The sequence below is a fragment of the Motacilla alba genome, chromosome 8 (assembly GCF_015832195.1).
Source record: "Motacilla alba alba isolate MOTALB_02 chromosome 8, Motacilla_alba_V1.0_pri, whole genome shotgun sequence".
NCBI classification, from domain to species: Eukaryota; Metazoa; Chordata; class Aves; order Passeriformes; family Motacillidae; genus Motacilla; species Motacilla alba.
Window position 1 is genome coordinate 5708245 of NC_052023.1, and position 20084 is coordinate 5728328.

The following is a 20084-nucleotide window of genomic DNA, read 5'->3' on the forward strand; positions in this document are numbered from 1 at the left end:
GCCCGGCAGAGCCCGGCGGGGCCGCGCCTCCGCCCGCCCCGCGCGCGCGCGCCGCCGGGGGCGGGGCTCCGCTCGCGCTTTGGCGCGAAGTTCCATCGCGGCGCTGAGGGGACACGGTGAGCTGGGGCCGAGAGGGGCCACGGGGGACAAAGCGCTGCTGGTGCGAGTGGTGGCCGCGCACGGGGACGGGCTGCCCGGGGAGCCTGGGCGCTCGCCCTCGCTAGAGATATCCCAGAACGGTCCGGACGCGATGCTGTAGCGATGTCCTCTGGGACGACCCTGCTGGAGCGGGGAGATGGGACCGGGCAGAGCGCTGTGGTCTGTTCCAGCCTCACCGGCTGTGTGAGGGGGTCGGGCCGCTCAGGGGCTGTGTGAGGGGCTGTGCGGGGTCAGTGGCTCTGCGGTGCCGCCGAAGCCCCTCGGTGTCCCGCAGCGTGTCCCGCCCGGCCCCTCAGCCGCCATGTGCCGCCCGGGCTGGGGCGGTGGACGGCACTGGGCGCTGTGTGTGGCTTTCCCCCGACTTTCCTGACAAAAATTCTTACTTAAGAGAAAAGGAAAAAAAAAAAAGTAGTTAAAAACCAAAAGAATTAGAATTGAGCGAAAGTGAAGCGTCGGTAGCGGTCGCAGCCGGCTCGCAGCGAGGTTCGGTGTCCCCAGGGCGGGCAGCCGGCCCCGCCATGGCGGTGAGGCCGGGGAGCCGCGGGGCATGGAAAGGAATTGAAGAACAAGTCGCTACTAAAGATCTTCCTTTTTTCCTCATACCTCCGGGAGAGGTGTCTGGGGCTTTGGGGAAGGTGGGTTTCTTTGTGTCAACCGCCGTTCATAATGTGCGCCGAAAGAATTGATAGCAAAAAAGTATCTTCCCATCTTTTCCTTTTTTTTTTCTTTTTTTTTTTGGTTTTTGTTTTTTTTGTTTTGGTGTTTTTGTTGTTTCGGTTTTTTTATAATAATCAAAAAGTATTTGTCGATTTGTTTCAGCTTTTCCTTGGGAATCATGAATACCAGGCAGCAAAGCAAACTTATCTACTCCTGGTATGGAAAACCCTGGAGTTCAGACAGAAAGCTGAGGACTTCCCAGTACAAGTAAACAACATTTATTTCTGTTTTGTTAAGGGAAATTTAATAGATGTTTCTTTACCTTTCTGACGTCGTTTAGGTTAACATGGCAGTCCGTGACAATATGAGTAAGGTTTTGAGCATTTTGTGATGACACTGTATGTATTTAACAAAAGCATTAAGCTCTTGAATTATGAACTGTATAGTGTATAAACAAAAACATTTAACTAAATCTGTGAATAAGTTTTAACTAACTGAACTACATATGAAAGCTTCTAATCAGGGAATTAAGTTGTAAGCACTGCAAGAAGGGGCATAACTAACAGTAAAGTTGACAGGACATCAGGCTTAATGATATGTGAGTTATGAAGACTGTGAAATTCTGTTCATCTTCTTGTGTCTATCACTTTAATAGGGGGATCCTTATTACATCAGAAAGCAGCAAAACAGAAACCTGCATACAGCTTGGTGACTTTATTTTAGTAGAAGGGGTGAATGCAGATCAGCCTTATGTGGCACAGCTCGTGGATTTATACGAAGATGGTAAGAGAGCTAGAAACTTACATTCTGTGTGAGAAATTTTAAAATGTTTTAAAGTTACCTTTTTCATGACTATATAGTTATCATTAACAGTATGTCACTGGCCTAATTTATTAAGAAAATCAATTTTTGGCAATCATTGCATCTGTATTCACATGCTCCCCCAAATGTTTGGGACTGATGGCTAATTTCAGTTAAATTTGATACATAAATGGAAATTTAAGCACATTTTAATTTTTACAGTATTTTTACATAATTGTCTAATTTAAAAACAGTGGTCCTTCAGGAGGGCAGTCTGAGCTCGTGCTCTGTTTTGAGATTGGAGAATCCAAATGGAGCAAGAGCACTGCAGCCCTGAAATTTGCATCTCATTAGACATCAGGCAATTTAACAATAAAGTTCCAGGTCTGAATAATATATCCAGTATATTGAATAGTAATATTTCTGTCCCTTATAGAACTACTTCTTTACACAGAGATAGATATTAAAAGATAAATCATGGGAGGTGGGTGATAGAAAATTGTCTGAGTCTGAATTGGGAGCTACTCATTGGCTATATCTGATTCTTTTCAGCAGCTTTTTTTCTTTTTTATGTTGTAATAATAATACTTTGAGGGTTTTTAATCTTCTTTACCTTTTTTAAAACAAAAATACACATAATTCCATTCTATTTATTTACTAATTCACTTTTTTTTTTGTGGCACAACTGAATATTCTTTTCATGCTGGAATGAAACCCATGAAAATTCCTTAAAAACAAGATATTTAATCAGCAAATTCCCTGGTTTGTCAGCTGGTGAAAAAAGTGTTTCTGGCTTCTGAAAGTACGATGACGCTACAAATAACGTCCTGAAATTTCTCACTTCTCCTTTTGTCACTGCTTTTAGCTAGGGTTTGAGGAGATCACATCTGTGCCAGTAAGGAACCACTTTGTTTGTGATAGGGAGCTGCTGCTCTGCAGCTGGTCTCCAGGTATTTTTGTGATTGAGACCCTGTGCAGGTGTTACCTTAAAATCCTCAACTCTGACATTTTATTTAGCTTAGAAAATGGGACTTGCAATCTCTTACCAGATGCTTTCTCACCTGTGTGCAGGGAGGATTGCTACTCTAGCTAGCATTTCAGCTACAGTCTGGCACTATCCACAATGAAATTCTGATGTTCCCTGACCCTCCTTGTTGCAGGTGCCCAGCACAAACGTGCAGTTGTGCAGTGGTTCTGTCGCTTGGAGGAGATACCTCAGAACAAACGGAAGCTGCTCAAAAGAGAGATTTCTGCCCAGGAGGTGTTTTTTGATCAAGTTCTTGGCTATGACACTGATATAGCTGCAGAGACCATTATTAAAAGCATCGTGGTATGTACTGCAACCCTTTTGCACAGCGAGGGAAGAAAGAGACAGCAACAGCCCTGTGGTGTAAATTAGAAACTAAGGATTGCATGAGTTGCAGTAACGAGATCTGTGAATAGAAAACAGCTGAACTCTAAGCTAACAGTAAACGTTAATGTGTGTGTGTTTTGATGTTTCCTGTTTTTGCAGGTATTACCACTACATCTGCATGAGGAGCTGCCTATTATCACACTAAACAAGGAGCAAACTTTCTACGTCAGACAGTCTTGGGATGGGAAGTGCTTTAAGGTTTTGTCCCCAGACACATTCTCTAAGCTGAAAGAAGCTAACAAGAAAAGAGGTGTCATCACAAACTCTTCCAAGGCGTTTATTGCTTCAGACACCCTTACACCCGTGAAAAAAGAGACGGAGAGTGTTGTTCGGAGTGCCACAAAACCAAAAAACGCTGATATGGAAATAGAATCCAAACATTCTACCTCCAAGTCCTCCCTTGCTAAGGAGAGGCATTCTCAAAGGGTGGCTAATAATGACATCAGAACCCCAACAGCAAGGAAGAGGCTGGAGTTAAACAGTATGTATATGGCAATATTCTGTCCGTTCAGTAGTTCTCTGTATGCTTTGTGCTTCTCCCTTTTGGCTAGTTCAAACATTCAGAATTTTTAACTGCCTTGTTCAGGCTTTGGGATTAGCCCAAGCCTTGTAGGCACATCACTTGTTTGTCTCATCTGTTGTTTCAAGCACTCTACTCCTTATATCCAACTGCTGCTGCAAATGCTTTATTTGTATCTGATAAATCTAAATGAAAGTGCTTGTTGACCGAAATGCTACCAGTCAGCCTCACTTGACCTCAGAATGTCCCACTTTCTTTAATCTTCTGAATAATTGTGTACTAAAATGTTTATACATTGAGCTGGTTGAATAAGCACGTTTGATCCTGTAACATGCAGTATTTTCAACATGGAACCTGACAAAATTTGCAAGTGATGGAGGTGAGTTAGAAAACTGAAAAAAATCTGTGTGTTTTCCTTCTGTTTAGTAATTTTTTAGGGGAAGTGCCCTCTAGTGATCCAGTTCCTTGTTCCTGGAGTAAAATGTCCATCTGCTTTCATTTAAACAGCAGTCACTGAGCCAGCTGTACCACGTCTTCTGAAAGTTTACCCAACCAGCCATATTGAAGCCTGACCAAAGTTCATTTTGCTTTTCATTTCCAGGTCCCACAAGATCCAAAGGCAAGCTGCTGGGATGTGAAGTTTTGGGTCTTTTGGATGATGACTGTGATGCCATAGCACCACTAGAACCATCAGCCACTAAAAGAAAAGTGACATTCACAAGTGAAATTTTAGGCTCACCACCGAAGATCCCCTGCAACAATGAGAAATCCAAGCCAAGATCTGAGACTGCAGAGCACCGTCAGAGGTCCAGTGACACCATACGATTGTCCCCCTACACTAAGGTGAAAGATTTCACTGAGAAAGACAGGAATCTTCATGAGAAGGACGACATTCTGTTACCGTAAGTGACGGCATTTTTATCATTGTTTTTGTATGGGATTTCTGTTCATATGAAGCTCTCTTAAAACACATTTGTGGAAGATTTCTGGAGAGAAAAGTTGGTGAAGTCTCTGCACGTGCCATGCTTTGCCTGTTGAAAACGAGGAGAGAAGGGGGAGAGCCTCAGCAGTGAAAGTGCACTGTGATGAAGCATTAGGAAATGTTACTTGGAGGTGGATGAATGATCAGGGGGATCCAAAGAGGACACGACTTCCCAGATGGAAAAGCAGTTCATGGTTCTAAGAACAGAGAGATGATGTTGGAAATGAGAATGGTAGGATGATATGAAAGGAAGCTGAAGCCATGTTGATGGTTGTTCTCGTGATGATTGTACCCATCAACACGAATGAAAATCCGTTTCCCTGCACTCCCTTATCAAGGCTCAGATGTGCCTGACTTGCAACAAGTGTTGAGGGATGCTGGACTGTAGAAAGTGGTTTGATTTGCCTCAGGAGAGTCTTCATGAGAATTGTATGTATATTTCCATGCCAATTTTTATGTAGGAAAGAAATCAAAGCCCAAAAAGCACAGCTATACAAGTATATCTTCACCCAGTCTTTAAAAATGGCATAAAGTGGGGGAGGAGAAAAATGGAACAGACTTTCTTGTGCAAAATGTTGCTAGAAGCCAGAAACCAGTCCTTTTCCTCCTTTCCAAGAGTAAAGATTTGGATGCAACAATGGAATTTCCACCTTTTTTTTTTGTCACTAATTATATATAGCATAAAAATGTTTGCCTTTCATTGATAAGGTAGTGGCATTTCAGTAGTATTTATAGATCTTAAAAAACTTCCAAGAACTGTCAACAAATCATAAAAGCATCTCATTTTGTACTTTGAACCAGTAGGGAAGTTGTGTAGTAGCAGTAAAATGTTTCAGTGGCAGGGATGAAGAAGGACCCAGGAATATCAAAACACAAACAGAAAAACACATTCCAAAGGGAAAATCTTAAGAGATGCCCAAAGGAAATAATTTTTTCTTATCCTTCTCTTATGAAAAAAAATAGGCAAAAACCCCCACTTCTCAATAAAATAAAACCACTGCTGTTCTGAGCCCCTGTCCCTTCAGTTTGGCAGTGCAAAATACAGCAAATATTTTGTTTTCCTTGGCAAAGATGTACTGAAGACACGGTGCAGGAGGGGGAAAATTGTGCTGCAAGCATCCATGCCATAGCCAGTCTGTAAATAACAAATAAGAATTCATGCTGGATGGACAGTGGTAACAATTGAGCCTGAAGTTTGAAAGGCCTTCTCTGTGTCTTTACAAGTGTGATACAAAGAGAGGGAATACAACCAGCTTTGTTTTCTCTCTTTCCAGTTTAGTTGGATATCAGAAACCGAGCAGCCAGATCCCTGTGCTGACCCCTCGTTCTCGCAGAACATGTGCACAGAAAACCAGTGCTCTCATTGCAGAGCAGATGAGGTAAACCCTGCAGCCATGATCTCCTGTTCACTTTGCTCTTGAGATCTGCAGGCCTCGAGAGCTTGAAGCCTTGAGAGCTTGTCTGGCTTAATACTGAAATGCAAATGGTTCTAGAAGCACAGCTTAATTGCAGCTTGAGTAAAAACTGGTTTGTGTTCAGAAACATAAAGCTGACTCATGGTGCTCTTCAGAAAACTGACTTCCTTTAAACCTGTTAAAAAGCTATGGAAAATTAGCAGCTGAAGTAGAAAATGTTTTGGCTTGCTGATTACAAGAACTCCAGAAAAAGCTGGGAGTGTACAAATGTTGCTCTGTTATGTGTAGATTTGTATGTATTTTTTTTTTAAGCTTAAATCATTTCTCTTTCTCATAGCATGTTGAACCAGGAAGATGTTTTGTCTGGCTCTGACAGTTCCTACTCTTCAAGTAGTGAGGAAGAGGAGGATGATGATGTGCCCTGTACACCAGAAAAAAAACCTAAATCTAGCAAAATATTCAGCACCCCAAAATCTTCAAGGAAGTCAACAGTTCACACTCCTTCAAAGACACTGAAGAAAACTGTAAGGTTCCACATAAAAGAGCTATTTTTATTATTTCTGAGCCAGTTCTTTGAATGCTTGATCCCTGTATACCAGAGTAAAGTATCTGAATCCCTTAGCTTTTAGTCAAGCATTATCTGGATGAATTTAATCTTTGATATGAGTAGGTTATGGAAATATAAACCATTTGCTTGTTGTCAATATTGTTACAATATTGATCAGAAAAACTGTAGCCTAAACGGGAAAATTACTGGCTTGGATGCTGTTTCTTAAGAGCCAGATCATTCCGTTATGCAGCACTTCAGAAAAGGACTAACAACTCAAAAATTCTTCAGACAGTTAAAAGGTGTAATTGTCACCCCCTTTGCAGTTTCCTTTTACTCTTAGGAAGAAAACACCATCAGGCTTGTTTGGTAATTCCCTGTGTAAATACTGTTTCTCAGTTCATCTTCTGCTCTGGCATAAATAATGTTTGGGAAACTCACATCAATGATTTGTTCCCTACAGACATTGCTGCTTGTAGAAAATCTGCTTGAGGTGGTAATTTCTTTTTGCAGCCTTTACAGGGAACACCCAGAACACCCCGGACACCCCGGAACGCAACTCCAGAAATTCCCAGGCGCGTCCAGGCAGCGCAGGAACCAGCCAATGTACTGGAAGAAGCCAGATTAAGGTAACCTGTGCCCAGGAAAATCATCTTTATTTTGCATCAGGTGTGCAGAGCAGTAGGCTGTGCTGAAATGGGGAAGGTCATCTTTACCACTTAGAATAAAATAGGTAAAAATGCACGGTGTTCTGATTCAAGAAGAGTATTTGATAATTTACAGTACAATATTAGATTTACAAATAATGGTAGTATTTACAATACTACTTCAGCCATTTCAAGTTATTTTAACCAGTCCATGGTAAGTTCTTCAGAATTAGGTATCTTTATTCTGTGCAACATAAGAAAAACAAAGATCCTTTCTGATTAGCTTTAGATTGTAAAGGTACAATATTTGTCTCTTGGTGCATGAAAAAGCTCTACAGGTATCAGTGTAGATCTTCACAGTGGGGAAAAAAAAGGCATTCAGGACTGACTGTCTTTCAAACTGGGTTTTAGTTCTGTTTCCTGTAAGCAGCCTCTCCTGTTTTATCCTACCTTTGCACTGACTTAGAAATAGTTTGTGAATTAAAATAGATGGATCTTTATTGCTGAATAAATTAAGAGCACATAGAGAGAGAGCAGGCTGTTTCTTTTGGGATACTTGACATTGATGCTCAGACTTAAAAGTATGTAAGAGAGATTTGGAAAATTCCACACGGGAGGAAGGTGAGCACCTGCCTGTTTGTTTGCATCAGTTCTTCAGAGAGAACAGCAATTTTAATTTTCTTTTTCTTTTTTAATTCAAAGGCTGCATGTATCTGCTATTCCAGAATCTCTGCCTTGTCGTGAGGAAGAATTCCAGGATATCTATAACTTTGTGGAAAGCAAACTTATTGATGGCACAGGAGGGTGAGTTTGGCAAGACTTGTGACCAAGATCACATTTGCTTACGGCATAACAGCAGTCAAATTATATATTTTTACTTTATATTTATTACTTAAATTCAAAAAGTTATCATCATTTAAAGTTCCTAATTCAGTTTTCCTGGTATTTTTCTTCCTTAAGCAGTGTTGTGTGTAAAAATAATGTGGGCTTCTTTATTCTACAGATTCAAATTAAAGACCAAATTATAATTGGTCAGTTTTAGAAGTCTGGAAGTTTTTGGGTTTTTTTAAGTTAAATTACATTTATAAAATGTTTTAGGTTGTTAATTGCTTCAGTAATAATAAGATTCCTCATGATCCTCCAAGGTGTTATGTGTTCCAGATTGCAAATAAAGATGTAGGCAGTTGCCTGAGTGTCAGTATTGAAGGCTGGTGTCAGAGGTCAGGAATTCCAGCTCAGTAATCCCAAGAGTGTTACCATTTTGCTCAGGCTGCTGAAGAGGTGCTCTCCTTTTGTAGGTGCATGTACATTTCTGGAGTGCCTGGAACAGGTAAAACTGCAACAGTTCATGAAGTGATTCGGTGTCTTCAGCAAGCTGCAGAAAATGAGGAACTGCCACCATTCCAGTTTGTGGAGATCAATGGCATGAAGCTGACAGACCCTCACCAAGCCTATGTGCAGATATTAGAGGTAAGTAAAGCGTTTTCAGTGGCTCCTGGGTTTGAAAGAAGAGATCTTACACTTTCCCATCTCATCCTTAATGTGTTACAGTGTTCAAGGCACTTATCAGTACTTCCCAGTCCCTCCAAGAGACTGTGTGCTTTTATCTTAGAGCAAGTTAGCAAATAATTAACTTAAAGCCTTAGCCAACTTCTTGAACTGTTTTGCTTTCTGCTGCATAAGGGTAGTGGCTGAGAAATAGCCTGGTTTATTGCATCTAAAAAAAAATCTAAATCTGCTTTTTATATTTTCCTATGGTGTAACTTTTTCTGCACATCTGCTTAAATAGCTGCTAAGGTGATAACTCTGAAAGTCAGTGTAGCAGTAGAATAATTACGGAGGAGCTCTTAATAGTTAATTGGTCAGTCATAATAGTAATTCAGCTAAAGAGAGGCCATCTCTGTCAACAAAGTGTATTTCTGATATCAATGACAAACCAGTTGCAGTATCCATCTGGGACTACTGGCTGTGCTTGTGTTGTATGAGTGGGAATTAATCTTCTGAGGACTGGATTAAGATCACCCAGTAGGCATTAGAGAGTAACTGCTCAAAAGCTTTCTCAGTCTAGGCTAACTTTAAACCAGTGACCTGGAAACTGAATGGTTTCCTGAAGCATCTGTTCCATTTTCATATAAACTTCTGCTCCATTTATTTAAGTTTGAGATCATCTTTCTGAGCAGGGAGTGGCATGCATTAATGTTCTAGTGTCCCAGTCCACATAGCTGGGAGTTAAATTTGCATATTTGCATCCTTTCCTCAAACCAGCTTAGACAGTGTCTTGCTGAGGGATTTGCTGAGGCCAGGCCTCTGTGATTCCTTAGCACAGTGAGAGGCTTTCTGACAATTACCTTATTTCATGGTAGTGTGAGTGTATTTTAATATCCTTTGTTCCTATCCCATTCAACATAAAATCTGAAAATGAATAAAGAATAGGCCTTTGGAAGTATAATCTGTTGCCCTCTACTAGTTCTGAACTCTAAGGCAGCCCAGTGAAATATCCTTTAGGGGAGTACAAAGTCACATGAACCACGTACTTCTCCAATTCCTTCTGCCTCAGCTACTGTCAAAGAACCCTTAATAAGAGCTAGGCTGCTGCTGCTTTTCTGATGCTGCAGGTTGAGATCCAGTTCGCTGATGTTTCTTTGCGTGACTGAAGCACATTCTGGAGCTTCCCTTCTGCAGTTACCTCACTGCTGTAGGAAGGTTTAGAGATGGAACAGGGACTGGAAGCCCTGACAGATACATGGGATAAGGTTAAATACCTGGGTACATAAGAGTCCATTTCCACCACAGCAACTCAATTCTGTGGTATATTGGATACTCAGCTCCAGAGCTGCAGAATCAGGGTTCTTGGGGATTCAACTCCTTTCTGTGACTGATTTGGACTGTCCTGACTGAACTGGAAACATGAAACAAGTAGAGGTTATACATTAATCTTGCGCTCTGGCTTCTTTAGTAATTATCAAATCTTAGATTTATAAGATATTTTAGAAAAGAAATACAGTTTTCAAATGCAGTCTCCACTTGGCTTATTGCTGGACTTTGCCCTATGATGAACAATTGATGCAGCATCTGCAGTGTAATTTTGAAATGTCATGCTTTGATTTCTGGGTATCTTTGGACTTGCAAGAGAAGAGGTAATATACAGTCAGCTGATCTGTTCTGTCACATAGTTGCAAAAGGTATTGCAGATATTTTTTTAGTTCACAGTTGAATAAATTTAATTATAGATCCTGCTGATGATTCATTAGAATTTTAATAGCAGCCCAAGATTACTCAAGTCAGGCTATTCTTCTCAGCTGACTTAGGTTTTCAGTAGGTGTGTGTATTCAGAGATACCCTAGAGATATGCTGGGTTTAGAGCCCTCTAGACTGGGTGGGTTCAGGATTTCTTAGTGATTCTAAGACAGATTGCAGGGAATTCTGTGGGCCTTTCTTTTTAGCTGTGCATTTCTTTGTCTCTCTTCTCCTTCATGGGCAGTTCTTGGCAGACCAGAGTGTCTTATGAGCTACTTTTCTCAGTATTTTTACTCCCCCATGGAAAAAATAACCACCAGGTGGTTGGTGTTGATTATTAAGGAAAGGCAAATTTGAATGGCATCAAACTTTGTATTTCCAGGGGCTTGGTGTAATTAACCTGCAATATTTGTTCAATCCTTGTGCAGTTCTTGACAGGTCAGAAGGTGACAGCAACCCATGCTGCAGTACTGCTGGCAAAGCTGTTCAGTACACCTGGACCAAAGAGGAAAACCACAGTGCTGATAGTGGATGAGGTGAGACAAAGAATCCTTTGTTTACTTTCCTCCAAGGATTGTAAGAAGTCAGTTTTTGGTGGATGAAAAATTATGCATGCTTTGAGTGTATCACATGTGATGTAACAGGAATAGGCTTAGGAGAGAGGAGACACAAATAGTACTCTTACCTATTTAAATTCAGTTTCCTGAAAAGGCTGAGTATCCTGTTGCCATGTTGTTCTCTGCCTTGGATTCATACTGGTTTTTATGTTTTCTTATTCCAAGACATGGAATAAGTTGTTTGTCAGTTCTAAATACCAGGGGATTCAATTGTGTTTTGTCCTGAAGCTGCTGCTTTTCCAGTGGGAAAACTTGCAGAGAAATAAGTCGCACCCAATTCTGAAAAACCTTTAATGTGCTGTGCTCAGTAATAATCATATGCACTCTTTATTTTTGCTGTAAGCTAATTCAGGTTCTCACTTGGAGCGTCTTTGAATCTTGTAAGATGTATTAGTATCACAGTACTGTTTCAAAACTCAAAATTAGAGCCCTAATTCAGCAAATGCAGTCCTATTAGTAGATGGATAAAGGAAAGGCAACAGAGACAGCTTGTTCAGAATCACTTGAGAAATCTTCTGTGGCAGAGCTGGTTCTCAAACCCCAATCAGGTATTGTAAATAACAGGCCATTCCTTTTTCCAGTCTGATTCTTATCTTTTTACCTCTGCAGCTTGATCTGCTGTGGACCCGGAAGCAGAACGTGATGTACAACTTATTTGACTGGCCAACCCAAAAGCACTCCAAGCTAATCATCCTGGCCATTGCCAACACCATGGACCTGCCAGAGAGGATCATGATGAACAGAGTAGCAAGCAGGCTGGTATGTTCTAGCAGTTCTGTTGCTATGCCATTAAAGGAGAACAGATTTAATACTGGATGCAATCAAAAGCAATCCAGAAGAAAAGGATTGGTTATATGAGAAGCTGAACGATGTTTTTTATAATTCCCTTTCCTGAGGACTGATAATGAACATATAAATCTAAGTTCAGGAGCCTGTTTGCTAATCAGGTGTTATGCTGTGTATGTACACTATGTTCTTGTAAGAATGAAGTAAATATGTGGATGCCTTTTGAAATATATTAAGATCTGGATAATCAAATGCTGTGCTTCATGGTTAAGCTGCTTACTTTGGAGTTCAGAAGAATTCTTTTCTGGTTTCCCTTCCTCTTTCCCCTTTCATTCCAGGCACCTACTTCTCTGTTTGCCATCATCACTTGGTAGATTATATAAAGGTATCCAACAAAGAAAGTTGGATTCACTCTCCACTTGTTTTGAATATATTTTCCTAGGTCATCTCACCACAGCTCTGAAAAGTGATTTGCAAAAACAGTGCTCTGTGCCTCTATCCTTCCATGACTCAAAAGCAGCTCCACGGGGTGTGAATTGCTTTCCCTCACCCACTAAACCCACTGCAGATCAGCTGAGTCCATACAGTCACAAGAGAAGTTTTGCATAAGAAATTCCAAACTCGGGTCTCCTGTAGGATGAAAGGCAGTGCACCATCTGTAACATAGATTGTCCTCATCTGAGGGCTGTTCTTATTGGCTTGAGCCAGAAGAGGGTTTTAATTCTTGGCTGATGGCTAACTTGAAGTCAACACACACATATACAGATTAGCTATAGGAGACTAATATTTTTCCACAGCTGCTGCTGTTATTGTATTAAAAAATAACACGTAGACAGATGTAATCCAGATGTTTTTGTATTGGGGAGCTCTGATTTGTTTAAAAGTTTTTTATAAGAGAAATCTGAATTCTGATAGCAGCTTCACTTGCTCTTTGGGCCTTTCATTGGGGAGATCCAGCCAGTGGTCCTCACTGAGTCACAGTTTTATTGATTTGTACATTTGTTTCACAAATGTGATTGATTAAAGTGTGTCACTAGGAGGGAAAGGATGTGAAAAACTAATTGCTCCTACCAGAAAAAGTAAAAGTAACCGCACAGGACATGCTTCAGCAGTTAAAAGTTTTCCAGCACCACAGACTTCTCACTGTGTTGTGTCATTTGTTGTAGGGCCTCACCAGAATGTCCTTTCAGCCCTACACCTACAAACAGTTACAGCAAATCGTTTCATCCAGACTGAAGGGACTGAAGGCATTTGAAGAGGATGCAGTTCAGCTGGTTTCCAGAAAGGTGAGTACAGAGCAGATGAATGTCCTTCAGGTTGCACTGGGTGAAAAGTGTGGGGACAGCAGGGAGAGTTTTGTAACAGCTCTTAGACCTGGTTCTCTGGTTGTGTTCTGTATTGGGGCACAGTTAGGTCATGCATTATCCAGGGTATTTTCTCAGAAGACATTGCTAGAGCAGTGTCCTTGCTTTTTCCACCTACTCTGAGAAGGCAGCAGCATATTCCAGGAGCTGAAGGCATGACAAGAGTCGTGATGATGAGATGTCAACTGTCTCCACTGTTTAGCATAATGTGAGTCATTGGAGAATCCTGAAAAAGATAACATGCCAGTGGCAGTGGAAATAGCCTTATAAATTTTATTTCTCAAGATGTTCAGTGCCCTGTCATAATAGATAATACATGTTCCTGTTTGCAAGTCTTAATACTCAGTTGTACAAAATGTAAGTAATGCATTGGGGATCAGTAGCTTCTCAAATTGAGATATGTGCATTGCTAATGTGTTAAATTAGCAGCTCTATATTAAAGTAATCTATTAAAATTATGTCAAAACAACCTACATCATTGTAGGATTAAAAAGAGTGCTCATAAATATGTCAGAAGTAAATACAAGCCTGTGTTTTATTGTGAAGGAGCCTCTCTAAGAATAATAGTGAGGGTTTGTAGAGGGAATAATTGCAGTGTTTTTCTAGTATGAGTTTTCTTCAGAAATACAGAAATATACCTTGCAATTAGATTTTCTACAGGGTTTCTCATTCTTGGCCCCAGCTGGGTTCTAGAGCTTTTGTATATTACCAGCATCTGCTGGGAAAACTAGGCAAGTACTGTAAGTGTTGAATGTTCATAGCTTTATTAAAACTGTAAAGCACAATTGGGGTTTTAACAAGTATTGAGTTCCAGAAATTTCAGACACCTAAAAATTTTCAGGCACTTGTAACAGTAAATCAGCTATCCTGGATAGTTCTTTGAGACCTTCTAAAATTGTTAGTGTACTGTTAAAATCAGTATTTTTATGAGTGTAGAAAAAATGAGTTTTTTGGTGTCATAGCCAACCCTTTTTTTTTATCCTTTTTCATGAGTCTGGATTATGGTAAAGGTCTTCACTGATAATTAAACTGATACTTCTGAAAGCTTTTGGTTTTGAAGGGAGCTGCTCACCTTAATTTTTTTTTTTAACCTCTGACTTCTGTGTTACAGAAAAAAGTTCAGCCTTTAATTTATGATGACCAGATCAGGGTGAGGGTGTGGGAGATGTGGAGAGTTGCTACTGTTGGTTTTGGTCACTGAGCTTTGTTGTTTGGGTTCTGGGATTGTACTAAGACAGTCCAGAGATGCATTGCTCTCCCACTAGGTGCTCAGGGTGTTCAGGGTTGGTTTGCCTGTTGATTCTTGCTAAACTCTGTCTCCAGCTGTTTGGAAATGTTGTCACACATGTGTCACATTTCCTTGCAGGTGGCAGCGCTGTCGGGGGATGCTCGAAGGTGCCTGGATATCTGCAGAAGGGCCACGGAGATCTGCGAGTTCGCCAGGCAAAAGAGAGCCCCGGAGATTGTCAGGATGGCCCACGTGACTGAAGCCATAGATGAAATGTTCTCATCACCATATGTCAATGCAATCAGGTAAAAATACTTCCTTTGCTTTTGTGTCCCTTTCACAGCTCTAGTTTTTCACAAACAAAAATTATGCCAGAGTTGCAGGCTGTGATACAATGGCCACTTGTAACATAAACTGTCCAGCCTGCATTTAAATATGTAGCTCCCAAGCAATTCCCCTTCCAGACGTCATCCTGATGTTTCATGGGTTCTGAACTTCACAAATGGATTTTTGTCTGTTTTGTTTTTTGACTCAGGAATGCTTCTTTACATGAACAAATCTTCTTGAGAGCAATTTTGGCAGAGTTTCGCAGGGCAGGAGTTGAGGAGGCGACAGTTCAACAGGTATGGGGCTTTTTTGTTACTGATATCAGTGATCTGGATCACAAGGTGGTTTTATTTATTTTTTTTTTTTTTTTTTGGCCTGGATGTTAAAACATCTCCTGCTTTTACCCTAACATGCTTTATAACAGGAAGAATCAAAGAGAAGCTGAAATTATCAGGCAGCAGTCCAAGGAGGAAAACTGGAAGTTGATTCCAAGTTGTGCATCACTGTTTTTCCCTCATAGAAGCAGATATGTCACTGGAAGCTTTGTTTTTTCCAGTAGACCCATAAAATACTCCGTGCCAGCAGAGCTGTGAAGACTCTGGAGTAGTCATGAGTAGTGTGGAAGCTAAATGTTAATACTTATAGAAAGATGTAGTTCTAAACATTTTATATAGAATTACAGCATCTGAACAGGCTGGAGCTATTTTATCTCCCCTCCCATGGATGTGGGGGGAAGGCAGCTTCTCGCTATGTCACCTTGTCACTCATTTGCAGCAGGCAGTAAACATCACCTGTGTCCTTTTTCTCAACAGATCTACCACCACTACGTGGCCTTGTGCAGGGTGGAAGGCCTGCAGAGCCCCACGGTGTCAGAAATCATGGCAATTTGTTCAAGACTCGGTGCCTGCAGGCTCTTGCTGGTGGAGACCAGCAGTAAATATCTGCACATGCGGGTGCGACTGAACCTCAGCCAGGATGATGTCATGTATGCACTCAGGGAGGAATAAAGCAAAAGAGATTTTATTGCTTTTAATATGTATAAATATTTTAAATATAGTCTATTTTAATTTTTTTAATTATTGATACAATGGAAATAGTGAAATGTATTTTTTAAAGGCTTTCCTTATTTGTTTGATGTATGAAAGCACTCTTTGAATAATAAAGAATTAATTTCAAAGCATTTTAAGTATTTCAAACTGTTTAAGTATTTTTAAGTGCTGGTACCTGATCCTCTTTTAACTGAGGTATATGAACCTGGGATGGATTATTTGAAGAAGATTACTTGCATCACTTCTTTTTAAGGCTCATGGTGTCTTTGGCATTCAATGATTTTCTTCAGTGACTTTTATATCCAATGAAAGGCATTGTTAAAATGGCAATGTTAAATGAAAAGCAATGTTAAAACACACTTTTCCTTACTAACATAATTAAAAGGAACTTCCAGGTTGCAATCCAACATAATTAAAAAGAACTTCCAGTTTGCAAGGCAGGCTTGATGTTGGAATGGAGGACACTGTAACAAAACCGCGAACACGAATTATGCTACTCAAATACCCGACTCCTTATTCTGATCGATCACTACCAAGCGCTGCCCCTCAGCAGCCGCCCCGGTGCCGGGGCTGTGTGCAGGGACGGCTCGGACGAGCCCGGGGGCCGCGGCTCGGGGCCGGGCCCGCCTCTCCACGCAGCCGCGCAGCCGCCGCGGGCGGGCCCACGCCGAGCGCGCCGGGCGGAGCTGCGGCCGCACGGGCGGGAGCCGAGGTGAGCCGGGGCCGGGCTCTCCGGGCGGCCCCTCCGCGGTTCTTCGCGCGGCTCCCGGCCCATCGCCCCCGCGGTGCCTCCCTGCGCCGGCCGGGGAGCGCCCGCAGCCGGCCCTGCCCGCCGGGTGCCGCCGAGCCGCCCGGGCGGAGCGCGGCCGGGCCGGGCCGGGCTCCCTGGGCCCCGCGGAGCGCGTCCCGCGGCGCTGCCCCCGCCGCCCTCACGCTGGGGAGCGCCGTGAGGGAGAGCCGGGGAAGCGGCGGGGTCGCGCCGCCCGCCTCCGTCCGGCGGGCTTTGCTTCGGCGCGGGCAGGGCGCTGACTTTAAGTTCCGTGTGCTCTCAGTCCTATAGAGACACAGCCCTCTGAAATTCATGAACCAACATGCTTGGCAGAAGACCTAAAAAGAGCCCTCAGGCAAAGGGCCAGGGAGCTGCAGTTGCAAAGCAGGTAAGGAGGGCAAGGGGCCAGGGAGATGTGGTTGCAGAGCAGGCGGGGAAACCTCCCGCTCCCACTGCTCCTCGGGATAGTCTCGTTCAGACCTCTCGCTGCTGTTTTCCTGCAGAATCTCCCATGTGATAATAACATTGCGGGATCATGGAAAAAAATTAGATTGTGTGGTGCCTGTTTTCCTTCGTTCTTGAATGCATTCTTCTTCAAGGAAATATCTGATAGGCAGCTGTGGAGGTCTTGCAGGGAAGGCACAGTGTTGTAATGCTGTAATCTTTGCATGAGACCTCATGACTCATGCTTACAGTATTTTCTTAGCCCGGCTATGTTGAGATTTAATAATAACTTCAGTGACTCTGTGGAGGCTTTCCTGATATCTCTAAGAAAACAGAAATAAGAACAGCAGAATATCAGATAACAAATCGAGGGACATATATGGGAGAATATTAAGGTGCTAAACAAGAGACAGTTAGTTTTAATTTCCCTTTGTCTAGTCATTTTTTCATGTAACAGATCGGCTGATATGCCCCTTTCCTGTAGATAAAAGTGAGTTTAGCTGTGTCTGTGTGTTGAGGTTTTTTTCCCATACTTATTTACCTTTGGACGGAGTTTCAGAAGTCTAGTGGAGAGAAACAATAATTAGTCATGGTGGGCAGGTGTAGAAAGTCAGGCGACGGTGTCAAAATCAGAAATATAATCGAGGCAAAGTTCTGGATAGAAAACTGAGGGGAAAACAGTGGAGCTAGAGTTAAAGAATATGTTAGAATGGAATTTCAGAAACCTTTGAAGGTAGAATAGAGGCAAGTAACAGGTGGAATAACTGGTAAGATTGTAGAGGAATGTGAAAAGGGATTGTAACAGGCTATTAGAACAGAAAATAGCTAAGATGTTCTCTTTTGGTGATTTCTTAGGAGCCAGTGTTCTCATACTGGAGGCAGAATGCTGTAGTTAGTGATCCATAATGTCACCATGGCTCCCGTGTGAAAGTTTGCATTTCTCAGTGAGACAGGTAGTGTATAACTTAGTTCATCTGAGCAGGGGAGATAAAAGGTGAAAATATCTTTCCTCCTTCTGGGGAAAAAAAAAGAAACCTCACTCTGAAAAGACAGAGAGTAGGTCAAGGGTCTGATTAGCATCTTTTACTAATTTCTAATTCAATACAGTTAATTATTCAGCCTGTCTTACAGCATGGATGAATGTTTCTTAAAACAAATGGCTTGTTCGCTTTCAAATTAATTCGATTTTAAATGGTTTTTTTGTTGTGCAGTGTATCAACTGCAAGCATTTTATAACTTTTTTTTTCTGTTTTATTGAACATTGCTTCAGTACTGCTAATGTTATTGAAAATGTTTCTTTTTGAATGGGTTGGGACTTGGAGCTAGAACTGCTGAGTTGTGTTCTTGACTTCCGTGATTGCTGCAGCTGCTTCCCTGTCCACGCTTGCAGGGGGGTAATGAACAGGTCCTGTGTGCTCCTCATCTGTTCTGCACGTTGATGAAAGGCCTCTGTGTCTTCCATAGAACTTGAATCTTTACATCATCACTGTAAATATTTCCTGTTTAAGTCTTGTCCTCACCTTCTTTCTGTTCTAGCCAAACGTGCAGGTACTTTAGTTTGGTTTTACAGCTGGGAGATGGATAAAGCAGAGGGTGGCTGACTGGTGTGCCCAGTGCCTTATGGAATGTCAAGGGCAGGGTCAGGGCTAGGGAATAAACTGCTGCTGATTTTGAGTGCTGTTGCTGGTCCTTGGAACCAGTGTTTCTCAGCTGTGTGTTTCACATTCTCCCTTGGGATTATAAAATGGCCCAGAGAGGGGCACAGAATCTTCCAGGGCAGTAGCCACCAGCACTTCGATTCCTACTGGGTTTAAAAAATAAACTGTTACATTAATTTATAAACTGACAGGCAGCTTCTTGCAGCACTTCAAATCCTCAGGACAGAAGGAGATTGCTGACCCTCAGAATAATGACAGCTGATGTTTTCTGCTGTGCTGGAGAGAAGCTGAAGTGCTGCCTCCTTGGCCATGGGGGGATCAATAAGGGCTTGTGCTTTGGAAAAGTCTGAGGAAAGCTTCACCTACTTCATGGGATGAATCTAATTCTGTTCATTCATGTTCATAAAAAATCTTAGCATACTTAAGATAATTTTATTTTCCTGGGGCAATTAATATCTTAACCAGAAACACAAAACCAGTGATGAAATGGCATTTTAAAATAATACCTTTTGGACTAAGACCCCCAAAAAAACTTGGAATGTTTTGCCACAAGAGAGTTCTAACCCCTACTGTCATATGCTGATTACTGTTATTAATGCTGTTCCCCGAGATGTTATCTCTCAGCTGATGATCTGTGCCAGCCAGTTCTGATGGTGTTCTCCAGTGCAGTGTGGGCATTGCTGGGTTTTAATGGCTGTGTTTGTTTCTGGGATTTAGAAACTGATGTAAGAAGAAGACAGAACAGTTCTGTGTTTATAAATGTGGCTTCCTCAGTCGATAAGGGTGAAGCCTCTGCAGTGTGCACATGTCAGACCTGTTGTGTGTGAACCGTGAGGGAATATTTTTTAGCCTAGCTGTTAGAGGCACTGCCCTGAACTTCCCTGATGCTATCTGCTCCATGAGGCTCAGGAAAACAAACATTTTACTCGACCTTGTTATGTCAGACTATTAAACAGGATTGATTTTAAGAAATGGCTTGTGTAGAGTTTTAAAGGGTGTACTTGTGGGTGTTAAGATTTATGTACCTTACACCAGTTATGGATGCCTGCTATAAATTTTTGTGGTAATAGGAGTGGTGTGATAGTAGGCTGTAAAAAAAAAAAAAAGACCAGAATTCAGAATGCATGAGAATGTCTAAATAATCCATGCAGTGTGATGTTTTTGAGTGTCATCTTTGTTCTAACTGTAGAGTTTTTTATTATTCTGTATTGTTATTTTCCCTTGGCTCCAGCTGGGGCTGTTTGTGGATTTCAATCCTGAAGAGATGCTGCTGGGTGCAGAGGAAGGTGAGGATGATGGGGACCTTGAAGCAGAGCTTGCTGCTATCACAGGAGGAAAAGTGAAAGAAGGAAAACCAAAACCAAAGGTGAAAAGTAAGTTAAAGTATCTGATTTTAATTTACCTTTGTTAAAGTTATTATTTATCTAACAAAATCTTTAATTTTATCTAAAATGGTTTTCCTA

The 20084-nt window shown here is 41.7% G+C and overlaps 2 protein-coding genes across 5 annotated transcripts in view; both read left to right on the plus strand.

The window, feature by feature from the left end:
* Positions 1-67: 67 nt before the first annotated feature.
* ORC1 (origin recognition complex subunit 1) lies at positions 68-15881 on the plus strand. 2 transcript variants are annotated; one of them, XM_038144393.1, is made up of 17 exons: positions 68-116; positions 979-1083; positions 1472-1599; positions 2778-2947; positions 3131-3512; positions 4153-4453; positions 5808-5912; positions 6286-6472; positions 7009-7124; positions 7845-7946; positions 8441-8612; positions 10808-10915; positions 11606-11755; positions 12949-13068; positions 14513-14679; positions 14910-14997; positions 15514-15881. In XM_038144393.1, the coding sequence occupies exons 2-17, from the start codon at positions 995-997 to the stop codon at positions 15706-15708; spliced, it is 2580 nt and encodes an 859-aa protein (XP_038000321.1). In that variant the 5' UTR covers positions 68-116; positions 979-994; the 3' UTR covers positions 15709-15881. The 2 variants fall into 2 exon arrangements, with proteins under 2 accessions (XP_038000321.1, XP_038000322.1); XM_038144394.1 differs by lacking the exon at positions 68-116 and adding an exon at positions 395-794.
* A 471-nt stretch (positions 15882-16352) lies between these two features.
* Positions 16353-20084, plus strand: part of CC2D1B (coiled-coil and C2 domain containing 1B) — a 29588-nt gene continuing 25856 nt past the window's right edge. Inside the window, exons 1-3 of one of the 3 annotated variants that reach the window (XM_038144039.1) lie at positions 16353-16462; positions 16803-16907; positions 19853-19994. In XM_038144039.1, the coding sequence (XP_037999967.1) occupies positions 16842-16907; positions 19853-19994 (208 nt within the window). In that variant the 5' untranslated portion in view covers positions 16353-16462; positions 16803-16841. Of the gene's footprint in view, positions 16908-19852; positions 19995-20084 lie in introns of all 3 variants that reach the window. The other 2 variants (XM_038144038.1, XR_005257753.1) reach the window with 2 other exon arrangements.